At 40.0% G+C, this 16410-nt stretch overlaps 1 protein-coding gene and 1 pseudogene across 1 annotated transcript in view; one reads left to right on the top strand and one right to left on the bottom strand.

The window, feature by feature from the left end:
• Positions 1–16410, bottom strand: part of ELP1 (elongator complex protein 1) — a 75021-nt gene that overhangs the window by 34054 nt on the left and 24557 nt on the right. Inside the window, exons 13-14 of the mRNA XM_001924394.6 lie at positions 16165–16264; positions 14297–14479 (exon numbers count right to left, since the gene is read on the bottom strand). Coding sequence (XP_001924429.4) covers positions 14297–14479; positions 16165–16264 — 283 coding nt within the window. The remainder of the gene's footprint in view (positions 1–14296; positions 14480–16164; positions 16265–16410) is intronic.
• Positions 3927–6418, top strand: LOC110256035 (annotated as a pseudogene).

Here is a 16410-nt window from a genome sequence, read left to right as displayed (position 1 = left end):
GCAGCGATAAAAGCAAGTGATGACAAGGCTAACATTTATTCAAAAGTTTTTCTAACCAATCTACAAAAAAAACAAGATGCCACAAATTTTATGAGGATAAATTATCCATGAAGAAGGGAAGAGATTCTGAAGCTGCACTGGCTGAGACTGGATCTTGGGTCCAGCCATGTTATCTGAAGTGATACTTAAACACCTCACCTGCCTTAGCTGTAAAAATAAGGGTGCCAACAGTACACACTTCAGAGAGGTACTGAAAGAAATGAGTTAGGAGTTCCCTTTGTGGCTCATTGATAATGAACCTGACTAGTATCCATGAGGACGCAGGTTCGATCCCTGGCCTTGCCTTGCTCAGTGGGTTAAGGATCCAATGTTGTCATGAGCTGTGGTGTAGGTTGCAGACGAGGCTCGGATTTGGCATTGCTGTGGCTGTGGCGTAGGCTGATTCAACCCCTAGCCTGGGAACTTCCATATGCTGCAGATGCAGCCCTAAAAACACCAAAAAAGAAATGTGAGTTCACAGAGGAAAAGCCCTTAAAACAACCTTTACAAACTCCAAGCTATTGTAAAAATATAAGCTACAAAAAGCTATAAGCTGATTAAGGGACTTTATATTCCTCAAATACATATTTTGTATGAACAAAATCGTCTTTTTTGAGAAACAAAACCGAAGCAAGAGAAATATATTTTAAATGACTTCTCATTTCCTTTACAGCAAATGAGATGATGGCATTATCTTTACCTTTTCTAAGCTAATGATAATAAAATTTCAAATTTGGAGTAGAAAAATGCATAATTTAGGCATTTTTAATGTTAACTGCTCTGTTTTCCAAAGGAAGCCTCTGTGAGTCTGCACGTAGCTAGAACATATTCTACATCCAGACATATTCATGAAAAGCTTTTAAAAATATGAAGCATTATCTTTCAAAGTCAATAACTGCACTAGAATGTGTTTTATGCATACAATAAAGAAAGGTTCCTGATCCAGGATTAAGATGGTGGAGGAGTAGGACACAGAGCTCACCTTCTCCCACAAACACTTCAAAAAACAAAACAAAAAAAACGTAGAACGATTTGCAGAGATCTACTGAACGGTGGCAGAAGACTTCAGACTTCAAGAAAATGTGAGAAAACATCCACATAACTGGGTAAAACAAAAGGAGTAACAGAGAGAGAGAGAAGAAAGAAAGAAAATCACGATGGGACCAACACTCCTGAGAGGGAGCAGTGAAAAGAGGAAAGGAATCCACACCCTGGGAAGCCATCTAATTAGGAGGGAGATCAGCCGGGATAAAGGGGAAGCCTCCAAGCCTTGGAGAAAAGCACAACAGCCAGTCTGAGGAGGGCAAAGCAGAGCGTATCACTGCCAGCACAACACAGCCAGAGACACTATGGTGGGGGCTGGGCACCAAGGCTCAGGCTTCAGAGGTCGGTTCTGGGGAGAAGACTAAAGTTGGCTGTGTGGAAACAGCCTAAGGGGGCTAGGGAGTGGTGCACAACAGCCAAGGGACTGTGGGAGGAGGCCCGGGCTCCCCAGAAGAGCAAGGCACCATTGTTTCGGAGTGTGAGAGGAGGAGGGCAGAGGGGGCAGGGACCACCCTAGGAAGTTCTTTCTCTGCACCTCATAAGGGCTCTTAGGCAGCAGGGCACCTCTTGCATGGATACAGGGGTGGGTACAAACCATCTCAGCCATCTCAGACTACACAGGTGGGCATGGCCTGCTACCATTGAGGGTTCTGTGACCAGGCATTACCTATCACCCCAGTCATCCCAGTCGTTGCCACCATGGAAGGCACCACAATTGAGCACCACCCATTACCCCCACCACCTGACTAGGAATGCACACAGCCTGTCACTAACAAGGGTCCCAGGTGCTGCTCCCACTTCACTAGGGGGTCACTGCCAAGGGCCCTGCAAACCAGGGCTGCCCACTGCCCCCACCTCCCTAGAAGCACCTGCACACCCCTATCAAGGGGTAACAGCCCATGTGCACTGAGGAAAGAGAGGGCAAGCATCCAAATCAAAAGCAACCCCCATGCCAAAAAAATGAAGCTACACAAGCTACCCAGGGACACTTCTGCATATAAATAGCCCTCCAAGACTAAAGTAGTAATTGTTTTTCCTAAAGTCACAGATTAAGAAAAATATAAGCAAAATGAAGAAGCACAAGAAGCATTCCCAGTTAAAAGAACCGAATTCCCCTGAAGGAGCAAACAATGAAAAGACCTCTGCAGTCTAATAGCCAGATCAAAAAGGAGGTAATGAAAATACTGAAGGAATTAAGAATGGCCATCTACAATATAAAGATTACTTTAAAAAAGAACTAGAAAGCATAAGGAGAAGCCAAGAAAAAAATCAGAAAATTCATTTGCTGAGATGAAAGATGAGCTTAAGATAATGAACAGCAGAATGAATAACGCAGAGGAACAAATAAATGACTTGGAAGATAGTATAATGGAAATCACCCAATCAGAACAGCGGGCAGAAAGCCAGACAAAAAAATAAAAGCAATATAAGGAGTTCCCATGTGGCACAATGGAATCAAATCCATGAAGACACAGGTTCGATCCCTGGCCTTGCTCAGTGGGTTGGTGATCTGGCGTTGCCCTGACCTGTGGTGCTGGTTGCTTATGTGGGTCGTATCCCACATTGCTGTGGCTGTGTTGTAGGCCAGCAGCTATAGCTCACATCTCCTAGCCTGGGAACTTTCATATGCCGTGGGTGTAGCCCTTAAAAAGGGGGGGGGGGCAATATAAGAGATCTATAGGATAATGTAAAGTGTGCCAAACGCATAATAGGGATCCAAAAAAGAGAAAAAGGGATTGAAAATGTACTAGAAGAAATTAGAGCTGAAAATCTCCCAAATCTAAAGAAGGAAACAGACGTCCAGTTACAGGAAGCACAGAGGATTCCAAACAAGATGAACCCAAACAGACCTACACCAAGACATAGTATAATAAAAATGAGAAAAGTTAAAGGAGAAGATTCTAAAGGCAGCAAGAAAAAAACAAGCAAATTACAAGGAAGCCGCCAAAAGGCTATTGAAGTGTTTGTATTTCTCTACAGAAACACTATAGGCCAGAGGGATTAGCAAGATACATTCAAAGTTCTAAAGGGAAAATCTGCAACCTAGAATACCATGTGCAGCAAGACTATCATTTAAAATAGAGAGAGGGAGAGGGAGTTCCCATCATGGCTCAGCGGCTAACAAATCGGACTAGGAACCATGAGGTTGCGGATTCGATCCCTGGCCTTGCTCCGTGGGTTAAGGATCCGGCATTGCCTTGAGCTGTGGTGTAGGTCACAGATGTGGCTCAGATCCCGAGTTGCTGTGGCTCTGGCGAAGGCTGGTGGCTACAGCTCTGATTAGACCCCTAGCCAGGGAACCTTCATAAGCCATGGGTGTGGCCCTAGAAAAGGAAAAAGACCAAAAAAAAAAAAAAAAAAAGAGGGAAAAATATATAATTTTTCATGACCCTGTGGCTACAGACAGCTTCCCTGCAAGTGGCCCAACAAAAGGAGTGACCATGGGAATGGCACCCACCAAGAGGCCAGAGAGAGTGCTGCCTAACAATAGCTAGGGAGCAGCCCCTGCCCTTGGAGCCACAAAGAGGACTCCCATGAGCAGCTCAGCAAAGGGAGTGACCATGGGAGTGGCGACCGACCCTATGGCTATAGAGGGCTCTCCTGAAAGCAAGCCAACAAAGGGAATGACCATGGTAATGGCACCTAACGCCAAGGCTACAGAGAGAGCTCCTGCAAGCTGCCCATCAGAGGGAAGGACTGAGGGAACAACATCCATCCACACAGTTCTAAGAGCATCCCTGGCAAAGGGAGGGACCAAAGGAACAGCTGCTGACATTGCCAGAAACAGTTCTGAGAGCTGCATGGTAACAGAAGGAGTTGCAGGAGCTGCTGCCCCCCCCCCCCCCATAAGAGCAGTCCTGTTAACCATGAACCACTGCCACCTCCCTCACAGACCCATCCCTAGCAGCCACCCAGCTCCAGGAGAGAGAGTATGATACCACTGCTCCCATCAGGTGCTCTAGGTACACAAGAGCCATCCCCTTCCCCAAAAAACTCCAGGGCTGGACATCAGCTGCTGCCTCTACACACCTGCTGTTAAGGGGATCAGAAACACAGAAAGGTAGACAATATGAGATAACAAAGAAACCGCTTTCAAGAATAAGATAAAAAACACACAAAAACAACTAAATGCAGATAAGATGGGCAATCTACCCCCAAAAAAATTCAGAGTGGTGATAGCAAAGATGATCCAAGGGAAGAGAATCGAGGCATAGATAGAGAAGTTACAAGAAATGTTTAACAAAGAGCTAGAAAACTAAGATGAATAGCACAATATCCCAAACAGGATAAACCCAAAAAGAACCACAGTGAGACACACACTCATCAAACAGACAAAAATTAAAGAAAAAGAAAAACATATTAAAAGCCACAAGGTAAAAGCAACAAATAACATAAAAGGGAGCCCTCATAACAGCTGATTTTTCAGCAGAAAGTCTCCAAGCTAGAAGGGAGTGGCAAGATATATTTAAGGTGATGAAGGGGAAGAACCTGGAACCAAGAATACGCTATCCAGCAAGGCTCTCATTCAGATTTGACAGAGAGATCAAAAGCTTTTCAGACAAGCAAAAGCTAAGAGAATTCAGTACCTTCACACCAGCTTTACAACACCCACTAAAGGAATTTCTCCAGGCAGAAGAAAAAAGGCCCCAATTAGAAAATAAGAAAACTGCAGATGAGAAAGCTCACCGGTAAAGGCAAACATAATATTAAAGTAGGACATCACCCACTGACAAATAAGGTATCAAAACTAGCAAGCACTGAAGAGGAGAGGACAAATGCAGAACAATGAAAATACATTTGAAATTAAGAGACCAGCAATCAAAACCAATTCTGTACATATACAGATTGCTGTATCAATATAGAGATTACTTTAATGGGAATCAAAAACCAAAGAATTATAATAGACACACACATAATAAAGAAAAAGCAAACCAAATACAACACTAAAGATTGTCAGCAAATCATAAAAGAATAAGAGGAAAGGAGAAAAAAAAAGATCTAAAATAACAAATCCAAAACAATTTTAAAAATCGCAGTAAGTACACACATATCCATAATTACACTGAATATAAATGGATCAAATGTTTCAATTAAAAGATACAGACTGGCTTAATGGATACAAAACAAGACCTGAATGTGCTATTTATAAGAGACCCACTTCAGACTGAAGGACAGGGACCGATTCAAAGTGAGAGTCTGGAAGAAGGAAATCAAAGGAAACCTGGAGTAGCAATATTCATATCAGAGAAAACAGATTTTAAATAAAGAAGGTCACAGGAGACAAAAAAAGACACTACATAATGATCAAAGGATCAATCCCAGAAGAGGATACAACAATTGGAAATATTTACGCACTCAACACAGAAGAGCACAATATATAAAGGCAACCGCTAACAGCCGTAAAAGGAGAAACTGACAGTAATACAATAATAGTGGGGCCTGGGAGCTACAGCCCAAGTGCAGCTCCCCAGCCCTGTCCCCCTCGGATGTGGCTGGAGCTAGAGGTGCTCAGGGCCAAAGACACTGCAGATCTGGGACATGGAGCAGCTCTGAGGCAGTAAATAATACCTCTTCAAGTCTGCAATAAAAAATGCCCTCCAATAAAACTACATTGAAAAAACAGTGAAAGAAATAGAATGGAAAAAGTAAAAACGTTGAAGAGGAAGAGCCTAGAGAATTTGTTGTAGAAAAAGTACTGGACCTATGTGTAGTGAATGGGAAAGTGGAATATTTCTGAAAGTGCAAGGGGTTTACAGATGCAGACAATACTTGGGAATCTGATGAAAATCTGGATTGTTCAGAGTTAATTGAAGCATTTCTTAATTCTCAAAAAGCTGGTAAAGAAAAAGATGGAACATAAAGAAAGTCATTATCTGACAGTGAATCTGATGATAGCAAATCAAAAAAAAGAAACACTGCTGATAAACCAAGAGGTTTTGCCAGAGGTCTTGATCCAGAACGAATAACTGGTGCCACAGACAGCAGTGGAGAATTAATGTTTCTCAAGAAATGGAAAGATTCAGATGGGGCGGACTTGGTGGTGGCAAAAGAGGAAAATATGAAGTATCAAATATTGCTCAAATGTAATTGCTTTTTATGAAGAGAGACTAACTTGGCATTCTTGTCCAGAAGATGAAACTCAATAACTGTTTGCATTTCTTTTTATATATATTTATACATGTATATAAAATCTGGGTCTCATGGGGTTTTATTAGAAAGAAATAACTACATTTTAATAAATCAAATTTGAATATGTTCCTCCTACACTGTTGGTGGTTGTACCAATATAAATTGTAAACTGGTACCACCACTATGGAAACAGTATGGAAGTACCTCAGAAAACTATATATAGAACTACCATAGGACCCAGCAATCCCACTCTTGAGCATATATCCAGACAAAACTTTCCTTGAAAAAGACAGATGCACCTGTATGTTAACTGTAGCACTATTCACCACAGCCAAGACATGGAAACAACCTAAATGTCCATCGACAGATAACTGGATTAAGGAGATGTGGTACATACACACAATGAAATACTACTCAGCCACAAAAAGAACAAAATAATGCCATTTGCAGCAACACAGATGGACTAGAGACACTCACACTAAGTGAAATAAGTCAGAAAGAGAAAGACAAACATATGATCATCACTTTTATCTGGAATCTAATATATAGCACAAATAAACCTTTCCACAGAAAAGAAACTCATGGACTTGGAGAACAGACTTGTGGTTGCCAAGGGAGAGGGGGAGGGAGTGGGATGGACTGGGAATCTGGGGTTAATAGATGGAAACTATTGCCTTAGGAATGGATAAGCAATGAGATCCTGCTGTATAGCACCGGGAACTATATCTAGTCACTTATGATGGAGCATGATGGAGGACAGTGTGAAAAAAGAATGTGTGTGTGGGGGGGGGGGCGCGCGTGACTGGGTAATTTTGCTATACAGTAGAAAATTGACAGAACACTGTAAACCAACTATAATGGAAAAAATAAAATCATTTAAAAAATATAAAATGGAAAAAAGTTTGATATGTTCACTTTGAAGTAGTACTGGGGAAGTTGTTGGGGTTTTTTGTTTCTGCATCTGTGTAACACTGCTTACTTTGAACAAATAAAAGCTTCCTTTAGTATAAAAGAACATTTAATTCTATGGTATATTATTTCCTCTGCATTAGAGAACAGCTTTTCTAAATGTCAGGGAAAATCTCCACAGTCATTGCTCAATCAGAATTTAGAATTTGCATTTAACTCATAAATGCCTAAGGACCATTCTGGGTTTTTCATGTGTGTATACATAAAATACACAGGTATGTGGCCTGGGGTTTTTTGTTTTTGTTTTGGGGTGTTTTTTAATACATTTACCAAAACAAAAACAGCATTTCACAATCATACGTAAGCCCATGTTTCCGGGATCCCATAAGTTTAAGCAATATAAGAAATTGCTTCAAGTTAAATTGAAATTTTTGAAGTCTTAACTTTTCAAATTAAATAATTTTGTAATTAATTGGACAACTTTAAACAATTTGGACATTTTTTAAAAGCGGCCATATCAGAATCTGCAACCATATCTACAGTCATACAAATTCAGTTTTATCTGCAAAATCCCTGAAAGGAAAATTTTATCAGTACCAACAACCTGCCCACCCGAATGAAAAAACTAGAAAAATTCTAGTGTGTTTTAAATAAGCCAAGCAAAACTTAGTTAAATGGACATTTAAAGGTTCCTTCTGGTGAACCATTCCTTTACAAGAAGTTGAAATCCTTGTGCTATATTGACTGAAATGCCATGATACATGGAATTTTCTTTTTTGTCTCTTTTTTAGGGCCTCATCCACAGCATATGGAGGTTTCCAGGCTACAGGTCAAATCGGAGCTACAGCTGCCAGCCTACACCACAGCCACAGCAGTGCCAGATCTGAGCTGTATCTGCAACCTACACCACAGCTCACAACAACGCCGGACCCTTAACCCACTGAGGGAGGCCAGGGATCAAACTGGCGTCCTCATGGATGCTAGTCAGATTCGTTTCCACTGAGCCATGACAGAAACTCCAATATATGGAATTACTAAGACTTGTTCATGGAAACCTAATCAGGTAGCTAGTGAGGTTAGCAACTGAAGACCTGCAGGAATACATGGAGTAAACAAACTTTTGTAATCTCAACTTGACCTGTATGTTTTTTCTTTACCCCAACCCATTCCTTACAAGTAGGCTCAGTCTTCTCAGTATTTGGGTTACTGGTTCAGCAGAAGCCAGGAAAAATAATTTTGTAGTAATCAGAATGTTATTCAACTGTATATTGTTCACTTTATTATAAACATTGGTGAACAGTGGCCAATAGTTTTATATCCCTTTAAAAAAAAAAAGTGGGGAACTTTAACACCCCACTTACAACAATAGATAATCCAGACAGAAAATCAGCAAGGAAACAGAGGCCTTAAATAATACTCAAGACCAGACAGACTTAACTGATATTTAAAGAACATTCCATCGAAGTGCAGCATAATATACATTCTTCTCATGTGCACACGGAACATTCTCGAGGATAGATCTAATCCTAGGGCCACAAATCAAGCCTTGGCAAATTTTAACAAATTAAAATTATATCAAGCATTTTCTCCAATCACAATACTATGAGACGAGAAACCAAATACAAGAGCAAAAACCACAAACTCCTGGAAATTAAACAATATGTTATTAAACAAACAATGGATCACTGAAGAAATAGATACTTAGAGACAAATGACAAGGAAGATATGACAATCTAAACCTAAGGGACATAACAAAATCAGTTCTGAGAGGGAAGTCTATAGCTACACAATTTTATCTCAGGGAATAAAAAATGTCAAATAATTTAACCTTACACCTAAAGCAATTTGAGAAGGAAGAACAAAGCCTAAAAGTAGTAGAAGGAAAGAAATCATGAAGATCAGGGCAGAAATGAATGAAATAAAGACAGAAAACAATAGAGAAGATCGCTGAAAGTAAAAGTTGGTTCTCTGAAAAGATCAACAAAATTGATCTTTAGCCAGATTTATCAAGGAAAAAAGGGAGAAGTCTCAAATCAATAAAATTAGAAAGGAAAAAGGACAAGTTACAACTGACACCACACTAATACAAAGGATTTGAGACTACTACAAATAACTATACACCAGTAAAATGAACAACCTAGAAAAAATGGACAGTCTTACAAAGGTACAACCTGCGAAGACTGAATCAGAAATAAACAGAAAATATGAACAGATCAAAAACAAATACTGAAATTGAAACTGTGATTTAAAATCTTCCAGAAAACAAAAGTCCAGGACATGATGGCTTCACAGGGGAATTCTGTCAAGCATTCAGAGAAGAGTTAACACCTGTTCTACTGAAACTTTTCCAAAAATTGCAGACAAAGGAACACTCCCAAGCTCATTTTGTGAGGTCACCATCACCCTGATACCAAAACAGACAAAGATAACACAAAAACAAAAATTACAGGCCAATATCACTGATGAAAATAGAAAGAAAAATCCTCAACAAAACATTAGCAGACTGAATCCAACTATATAGTAAAAGGATCATAAAACATAATTAAGTGAGATTTATTCCAGTGATGCAAGAATTCATCCATGTCTGCAAATTAATCAGTGTGATACATGACATCAACAAACTGAAGAATACAAACTATATGATCATCTCAACAGATGCAAAAAAAGCTTTGGACAAAATTTGACACCCATTTCTGACAAAAACTTTCCAGAAAGTGGGCACAGAGGGAACCCACCTCAAAATAATAAAGGCTCTAATGACAAACCCACAACTAAAATCATCTTCAATGGTGAAAAACTGAAAGCATTTCTGCTAAGATCAGAAACAAGACAAGGATTTCCACTTTCACCATTGTTACTGAACATAGTTTTGGAAGTCCTGGCATGGCAATCCAAAAAAAAAAAAAAGAAAAGGAATACAAATTGGAAAGGAAGAAGTAAAACTATCACTTTTGGCAGATGACATGATACTGTACCTAGAAAATCCTAAAGACACTACCAGAAAACTATTAGAGTTCATTAATGAATCTGGTAAAGGATGGATGATAAATACACAGAAATCTATTGTACTTCTAAATACTAACAATGAAAAATCAGAAAGAGAAATTAGGGAAACCATCCCATTTACCATCACATCAAAAAGAACAAAATACCTAGGAATAAACCTACCTAAAGACATAAAAGACCTGTACTTTGAAAGTTACAAGACACTGATGAAAGAAATCAAAGATAATACAAATACATGGAAAGATATACCATGTTCTTGGAATGGAAGAAATCAATATTGTCAAAATGACTACACTTAAACCAGCTATAATGGAAAAAAAAATAAAAAACATTATACAGAAAAAAAAAATGACTCTACTACCCAATGCAAGCTACAGACTAAATGCAATCCCTATCAAATTATCAATGATATTCTTCAGAGAACTTGAACAAAATATTTTAAATTTGTATGGAAACACAAAAGACCCCAAATAGCCAAAGCAACATTGAAAAAGAAAGCAGAACTAAAGGAATCAGGCTTCCTGACTTCAGACTATACTACAACGCTACAGTCATCAAAACAGTGTGGTGCAGAAACAGAAATATAGATCAGGATATAAAGCCCAGAAATAAACCCAGGCACCTATGGTCAACTAATCTATGACTAAGGAGGCAGGAACATCCGATGGAGGAAAGACAGTCTCTTCAATAAGTGGTAATGGGAAAACTGGATGGCTATATCTAAAAGAATGAAATTAGAGCATTCCCTAACACCATCTGGCCCTATGTTTAGGTCTTTAATATTAAAAATGGATTAAAGACCTAAACATAGGGCCAGATACTATAAAACTGCTAGAGGAAAACATAGGCAGAATGCTCTTTGACACAGATCAAAGAGATATCTTATTTGATCCACCTCCAAGAATAATGACAATAAAAACAAAAATAAAACAATGGGACCTAATTAAACGCAAAAGCTTTTGCACAGCAAAGGAAACCATAAAAGAAAGAAAGAAAGAAAAGACAACTCAGAATGGGAGAAAATCTTTGCAAACTATGCAACTGACAAAAGCTTAATCTCTAAAATATACAAACAGCTCAATAACAACAAAAAAACAACCCAATTAAAAAATGGGCAGAAGACCTATACAGACATTTCTCCAAAGACACATGAATGGCCAGTAGGCACATGAAAAGATGCTCAACCGTCACTAATTTTACACACACACACACAGTCTTTTGTCTTTTGAGGGCTGCACCCTTGGCATTTGGAGATTCCCAGGCTAGAGGTCTAATAGCTGTTGCTGCAGTCCTACACCACAGCCACAGCAACACCAGATCTGAGCCAAGTCTGTGACCTACACCACAGCTCACGGCAGTGCCGGATCCTTAACTCACTGAGCAAGGCCAGGGATCAAACCCGCAACCTCATGGTTTCTAGTCGGTTTGGTTTCCACTGAGCCACAACGGGAACTCCAACCATCACTAATTATTAGAGAAATGAAATCAGAACCACAATAAGGTATCACATTGCACCAGTCATAATGGCCACCATCAAAAAGTCTACAAAGAATAAAAACTGGAGGGGGTATAGAGAAAAGGGAACTCTCCTATACTGTTAGTGGGAATATACCTTGGTACAACCACCATGGAAAAGAGTATGAAGATTCCTCAGAAAACTAAATATAGAACTACCATATGATCCAGCAATCCCACTCCTGGGCATATATATATCTGGACAAAACTATAATTCAAAAAGATACATGCACCCCTATGTTCAACTGTAGAATTATTCACAGTAGCCCAGACATGAAAACAAACTAAATGTGCACTGACAGATGAATGGATTAAGATGTGGTAAATATATACGACAGACTACTACTCAGCCATAAAAAAGAACAAAATAATGCCATCTGCAGCAACATGGATGTAACTAGAGATTATCATACTAAGTGAAGTAAGTCAGAAAGACAAATATCATATGATATCCTTAAAATGTGGAACTTAAAATATGGCACAAATGAACCTACCTACAAAACACAGACTCACAGAAATTGAGAATAGGCTTGTGGTTGTCTATTCAAGGAGGCGAGGGAGTGACTGGATGGACTAGGAGTTTGGGGTTAGTAGATGCACACTATTACATTCAGGATGGGTAAGAAACAAGGTCCTACTGTACAGCACAGGGAACTATATCCAGTCTCTTGGGATAGAACATGATGGAAAATAGTATGACAAAAGGAATGTATAAATATGTATGACTGGATCACTTTGCTGTACAGCAGAAATCAGCACAATATTGTAAAACCAACTATATTTCAATTAAAAAAATTTTTTTGTGAGGTTCCTAATCTTACAACAATCTTTCAGAATTTAAAGCTAACCAGCAGTTGGGAGTTCCTGCTGTGGCTCAGCAGTAATGGACCTGACTAGTACCCATGAAGATGTGGGTTCAATCCCTAGCCTCAATCAGTGGGTTAAGGATCTGGCATTGCTGTGAGCTATGGTGTGGGTCTCAGACACCTCAGATGTGGCTCACATCTGGCATGGCTGTGGCACAGGGTGGTGGCTACAGCTCTGATTTCATCCCTAGCCTGGGAACCTCCATATGCCACAGGTACAGCCCTAAAAAAAGATAGACAAATACGCTAACCAGCAGACCTTTAAGACACGTGAATCTGGAAGTTCCTCTTGTGGCGCAGTGGTTAATGAATCTGACTAGGAACCATGAGGTTGTGGGTTTGATCCCTGGCCTTGCTCAGTGGGTTAAGGATCCGGCGTTGCCGTGAGCTGTGGTGTAGGTTGCAGACGCGGCTCGGTCCCGAGTTGCTGTGGCTCTGGCGCAGACCGACGGCTACAGCTCCAATTGGACCCCTAGCCTGGGAACTCCATATGCCGCGGGAGCGGCCCAAGAAATGGCAAAAAGACAAAAAAAATAAAAAATAAAAAATAAAGACACGTGAATCTGGCTGGCATTAATACCAGTGAATGACTAAGGTGTCAAGTGTTGGCCCTAGAAACCCAAGGATTCCCCCAAGCTGTCCAGACAATGCTATCTGCTGCCTAACAAGAGGACTTGCAATACAAAAAACAGCATTCAGTACTGAAACCTGTTCTGTAACAAAGGTGCACTCTGGAAGCAGGGCCAGGGAACTGTGAAATTTTAGCAAAGAAAAAGGAGACTTGTATGTAAAAGCAATCAAGTGCCAAACAAAATATATAGTAAAGGAGGCTCAGAAGTATTCTGAAGTCATTACATCAAAATGTGTGTGTATGTGTGTGTGTGTATACATACATATATATATATATATCTTATCATTGATTTTTAATTACAAGGGTAATTAGAGTGGCTAATTGTCATAGGCTAGCAGTTATTTTGCTAGAACGTAAGTATAAGCTGAAGTAAAATTTGTGTTCTTTTTTTTTTTTTTTTTTGCCTTTTTAGGGCCGCACCCGCGGCATATGGAATTTCCCAGGCTAGAGGTTTAATCGGAGCTGTAGCTGCTGGCCTATGCCACAACCACAGCAACATGGGATCTGAGCTGCGTCTGCGACCTGCTCATGGCAACACTGGATCCTTAACCCACTGAGCGAGGCCAGGGATCGAACCTGCAACCTCATGGTTCCTAGTCAGATTCGTTAACCACTGAGCCACGAGAGGAACTCCTGAAGTAAAAATTTTTTTTTAATTTTTTTAATACTTATTTTATTTTTATTTTTTAATTTTTTTAATTTTTTTTTTTTTGCCTTTTCTAGGGCCACTCCCGCGGCATATGGAGGTTCCCAGGCTAGGGGTCGAATCAGAGCTATAGCCTCCAGCCTACGCCAGAGCCACAGCAACGCTGGATCCTTAACCCACGGAGCAAGGCCAGGGATCGAACTGACAACCTCATGGTTCCCAGTCGATTCGTTAGCCACTGCGCCACGACGGGAGCTCCTGAAGTAAAATTTTTAACACACCTTACAAATGTTTTGTCTCACCTACTGGTATTTGTCCTATTTTTCACCACTTCTTAGTGCATTTTAGTATTTTTATGTAGACTTAATCCTCTTGCTAAGTATGTCTAACAAAGAAGTTAATGTCCTACTCACTGAAAGTTAAAAAAAAAAAAGTTCTATGCTCATAAAACATAAAAGCCTAATCCTTTCTGCTTACTGACATGTGGAATGCAAGGAATTGTTGCAATACCTAATATTGAGCTGTCCCAGCTCGTTGTCCGTCTCAGAAGGGGCCACAGTCAGATGGTGAAGGACAGATTGTGGCCTGGAGTGACTGTGGCTCACGGCCAGGAAAATGTCTTCCTGAACCCAGGTGAGAAGACTGAGCGTCAATGGGTTTACTTCTTCTTCTTCACTGTTCTCAAGCTGAATTCTGTTTTAAATATCAAAGAATATTCAAAACATGAATAACTAACATCACTGAGATTTTCCTGATTGAAGAATGAAACTCTTTATATATAGTGGACTCAATATTTGGAGGGACAAAACCTGAGGCAATGCCCAATACTAGAAAATCCAAAAAGAATGTTCACCCGGCTTAAGAATATGTTTTTCTAGTACTTAACATTAAGTTTCTCATACTCTCAGATCTTTAGATTTTAAGAGAACACTTCAACTTGACTACTCAAGGAAAACTGACTGGCCCAGGCCCAACACAAATAAACCCCAGCAGTTTTCCATTATTGCCACTTACCAGCATTCAAACCATGCTCCAGCAGATATTTAGGTCTCAGCAGAATGGATCCTTTCCTAAGCACTTCATACCAAAATGCCTAGTTGGCTTGAGAGGTGGTTTCTTTGCTGTGGATGCCTTCCTCCTGTGGCATTTATACACCAGAGGAGGGACCATTTCTGCTACCTTACAAGGGAACTCATAATGGCTACCTCCTGCCTTTCAGTGCAAGCAGCAAACCCTGAGCATACACCGAAGAAGCTGGGTCACTGGGCTGATCTTCCTACCCAATTTGATGACCCTGGACTCAGTGTCTCCAACACATTCAGCCCACACAGAAGCATCCCTGCCTCTGGTTCTCACTGACAATCTTCTGCCCACAACTGCAACCCTTCTTTGAAGCCTAAACCTACCTCTCTTTTTAAGGTTCAAGATAAGTATTCAGTCCTTCGTGAAATCTCTAAATGACTTAGAGAAGGCTAGTGATTTCCCACAACTTTTAAAAAATGAAACTATATTCTAAATTGCCTTGCACTTTCTAGTGTGCCTCAAATCTGTCTTCTAATGCTTTCAGACTGTGAAATGAAACAATCCATGTAAATGTTCTTTGAAAAACTAAGCAATATGTATAGACCACTACTGAATCAAACAGGCTCAAGCCCAATTCATTTATCAAATATACTGCATATATTTAACAAACGTATTATTCATTAAATTCAGTTATTTGTTCAACTCATTATTCACATTAATTTAGGAATAAATGCTTCCTGGTGACAAAGGAGTGCAGGAATTAAGAACATGGGCTTATTAAATAGTATCAAATCTTGGATTCTCACAGAAGTGGACTTATAATGAATAATTTGGCCTCTAGGTCATTTTACAATGCCTATAGTGTACTTGAGGTATTCAATTATACTCAACAATTTATAATATTGTTTCAGTATCAAAATGCATTCTGATTTCCAACCTGAGAGCCTCAAAACATAGCAACCAAAAGTCCTGCATTGTAGGATGAGACAAAAACAGACCACCTAGGTCAGCCACACGTTAATAACACATGCATCCTCATTTCACCTAAGCAAATGCACTCTGCTCTATCATCTTCAACTCTTTCTTTCCCATGTGATTTTCCCTGGTTGTCGGGAGGAATGGGTTCTGGGTCAGCTTAAGACTTTAGCTCCATCGCTAGCCAGCAGTATATATGACACTGAAGTACACAGGCAACTGGTTTTCCCAACAGGCTGAAAACCCAGGGCCTGGGTGTTATACCTACTTCTTCTTGAATTGAGCAACAGGCACAGGAGAAGATAACAGTTGGCTGAATTTAGTACTAAACGCTGGCTGCTTCTGGTCCCAAAGGTACAAGATAACTAAGAACAACCTACTTGTATCTCTTTTCCAGATGAGGCGTTCTAAGGGAAATTTTAAATCCATTTCCACCCACAGCTCCCAGTTTCACTGTAGGGTCTACACTTGGACTGTCACCTAGGGGAAAAGAAAAATGCAAATACTATCATAGTAAACTACAAACATTTTTCCTGATACTAAAAAGATGGGGTCCTGCCATTGAATGAGTTCTTGAAGGTAATCCACTTTACAAACAGAGCAATCTAGAAAACAACCACATCTTA

The sequence above is a fragment of the Sus scrofa genome, chromosome 1 (genome assembly GCF_000003025.6).
Source record: "Sus scrofa isolate TJ Tabasco breed Duroc chromosome 1, Sscrofa11.1, whole genome shotgun sequence".
Lineage (NCBI taxonomy): Eukaryota > Metazoa > Chordata > Mammalia > Artiodactyla > Suidae > Sus > Sus scrofa.
The sequence above is the reverse complement of the archived record's forward strand: the minus strand, read 5'-3'. Positions and strand labels throughout refer to the sequence as shown.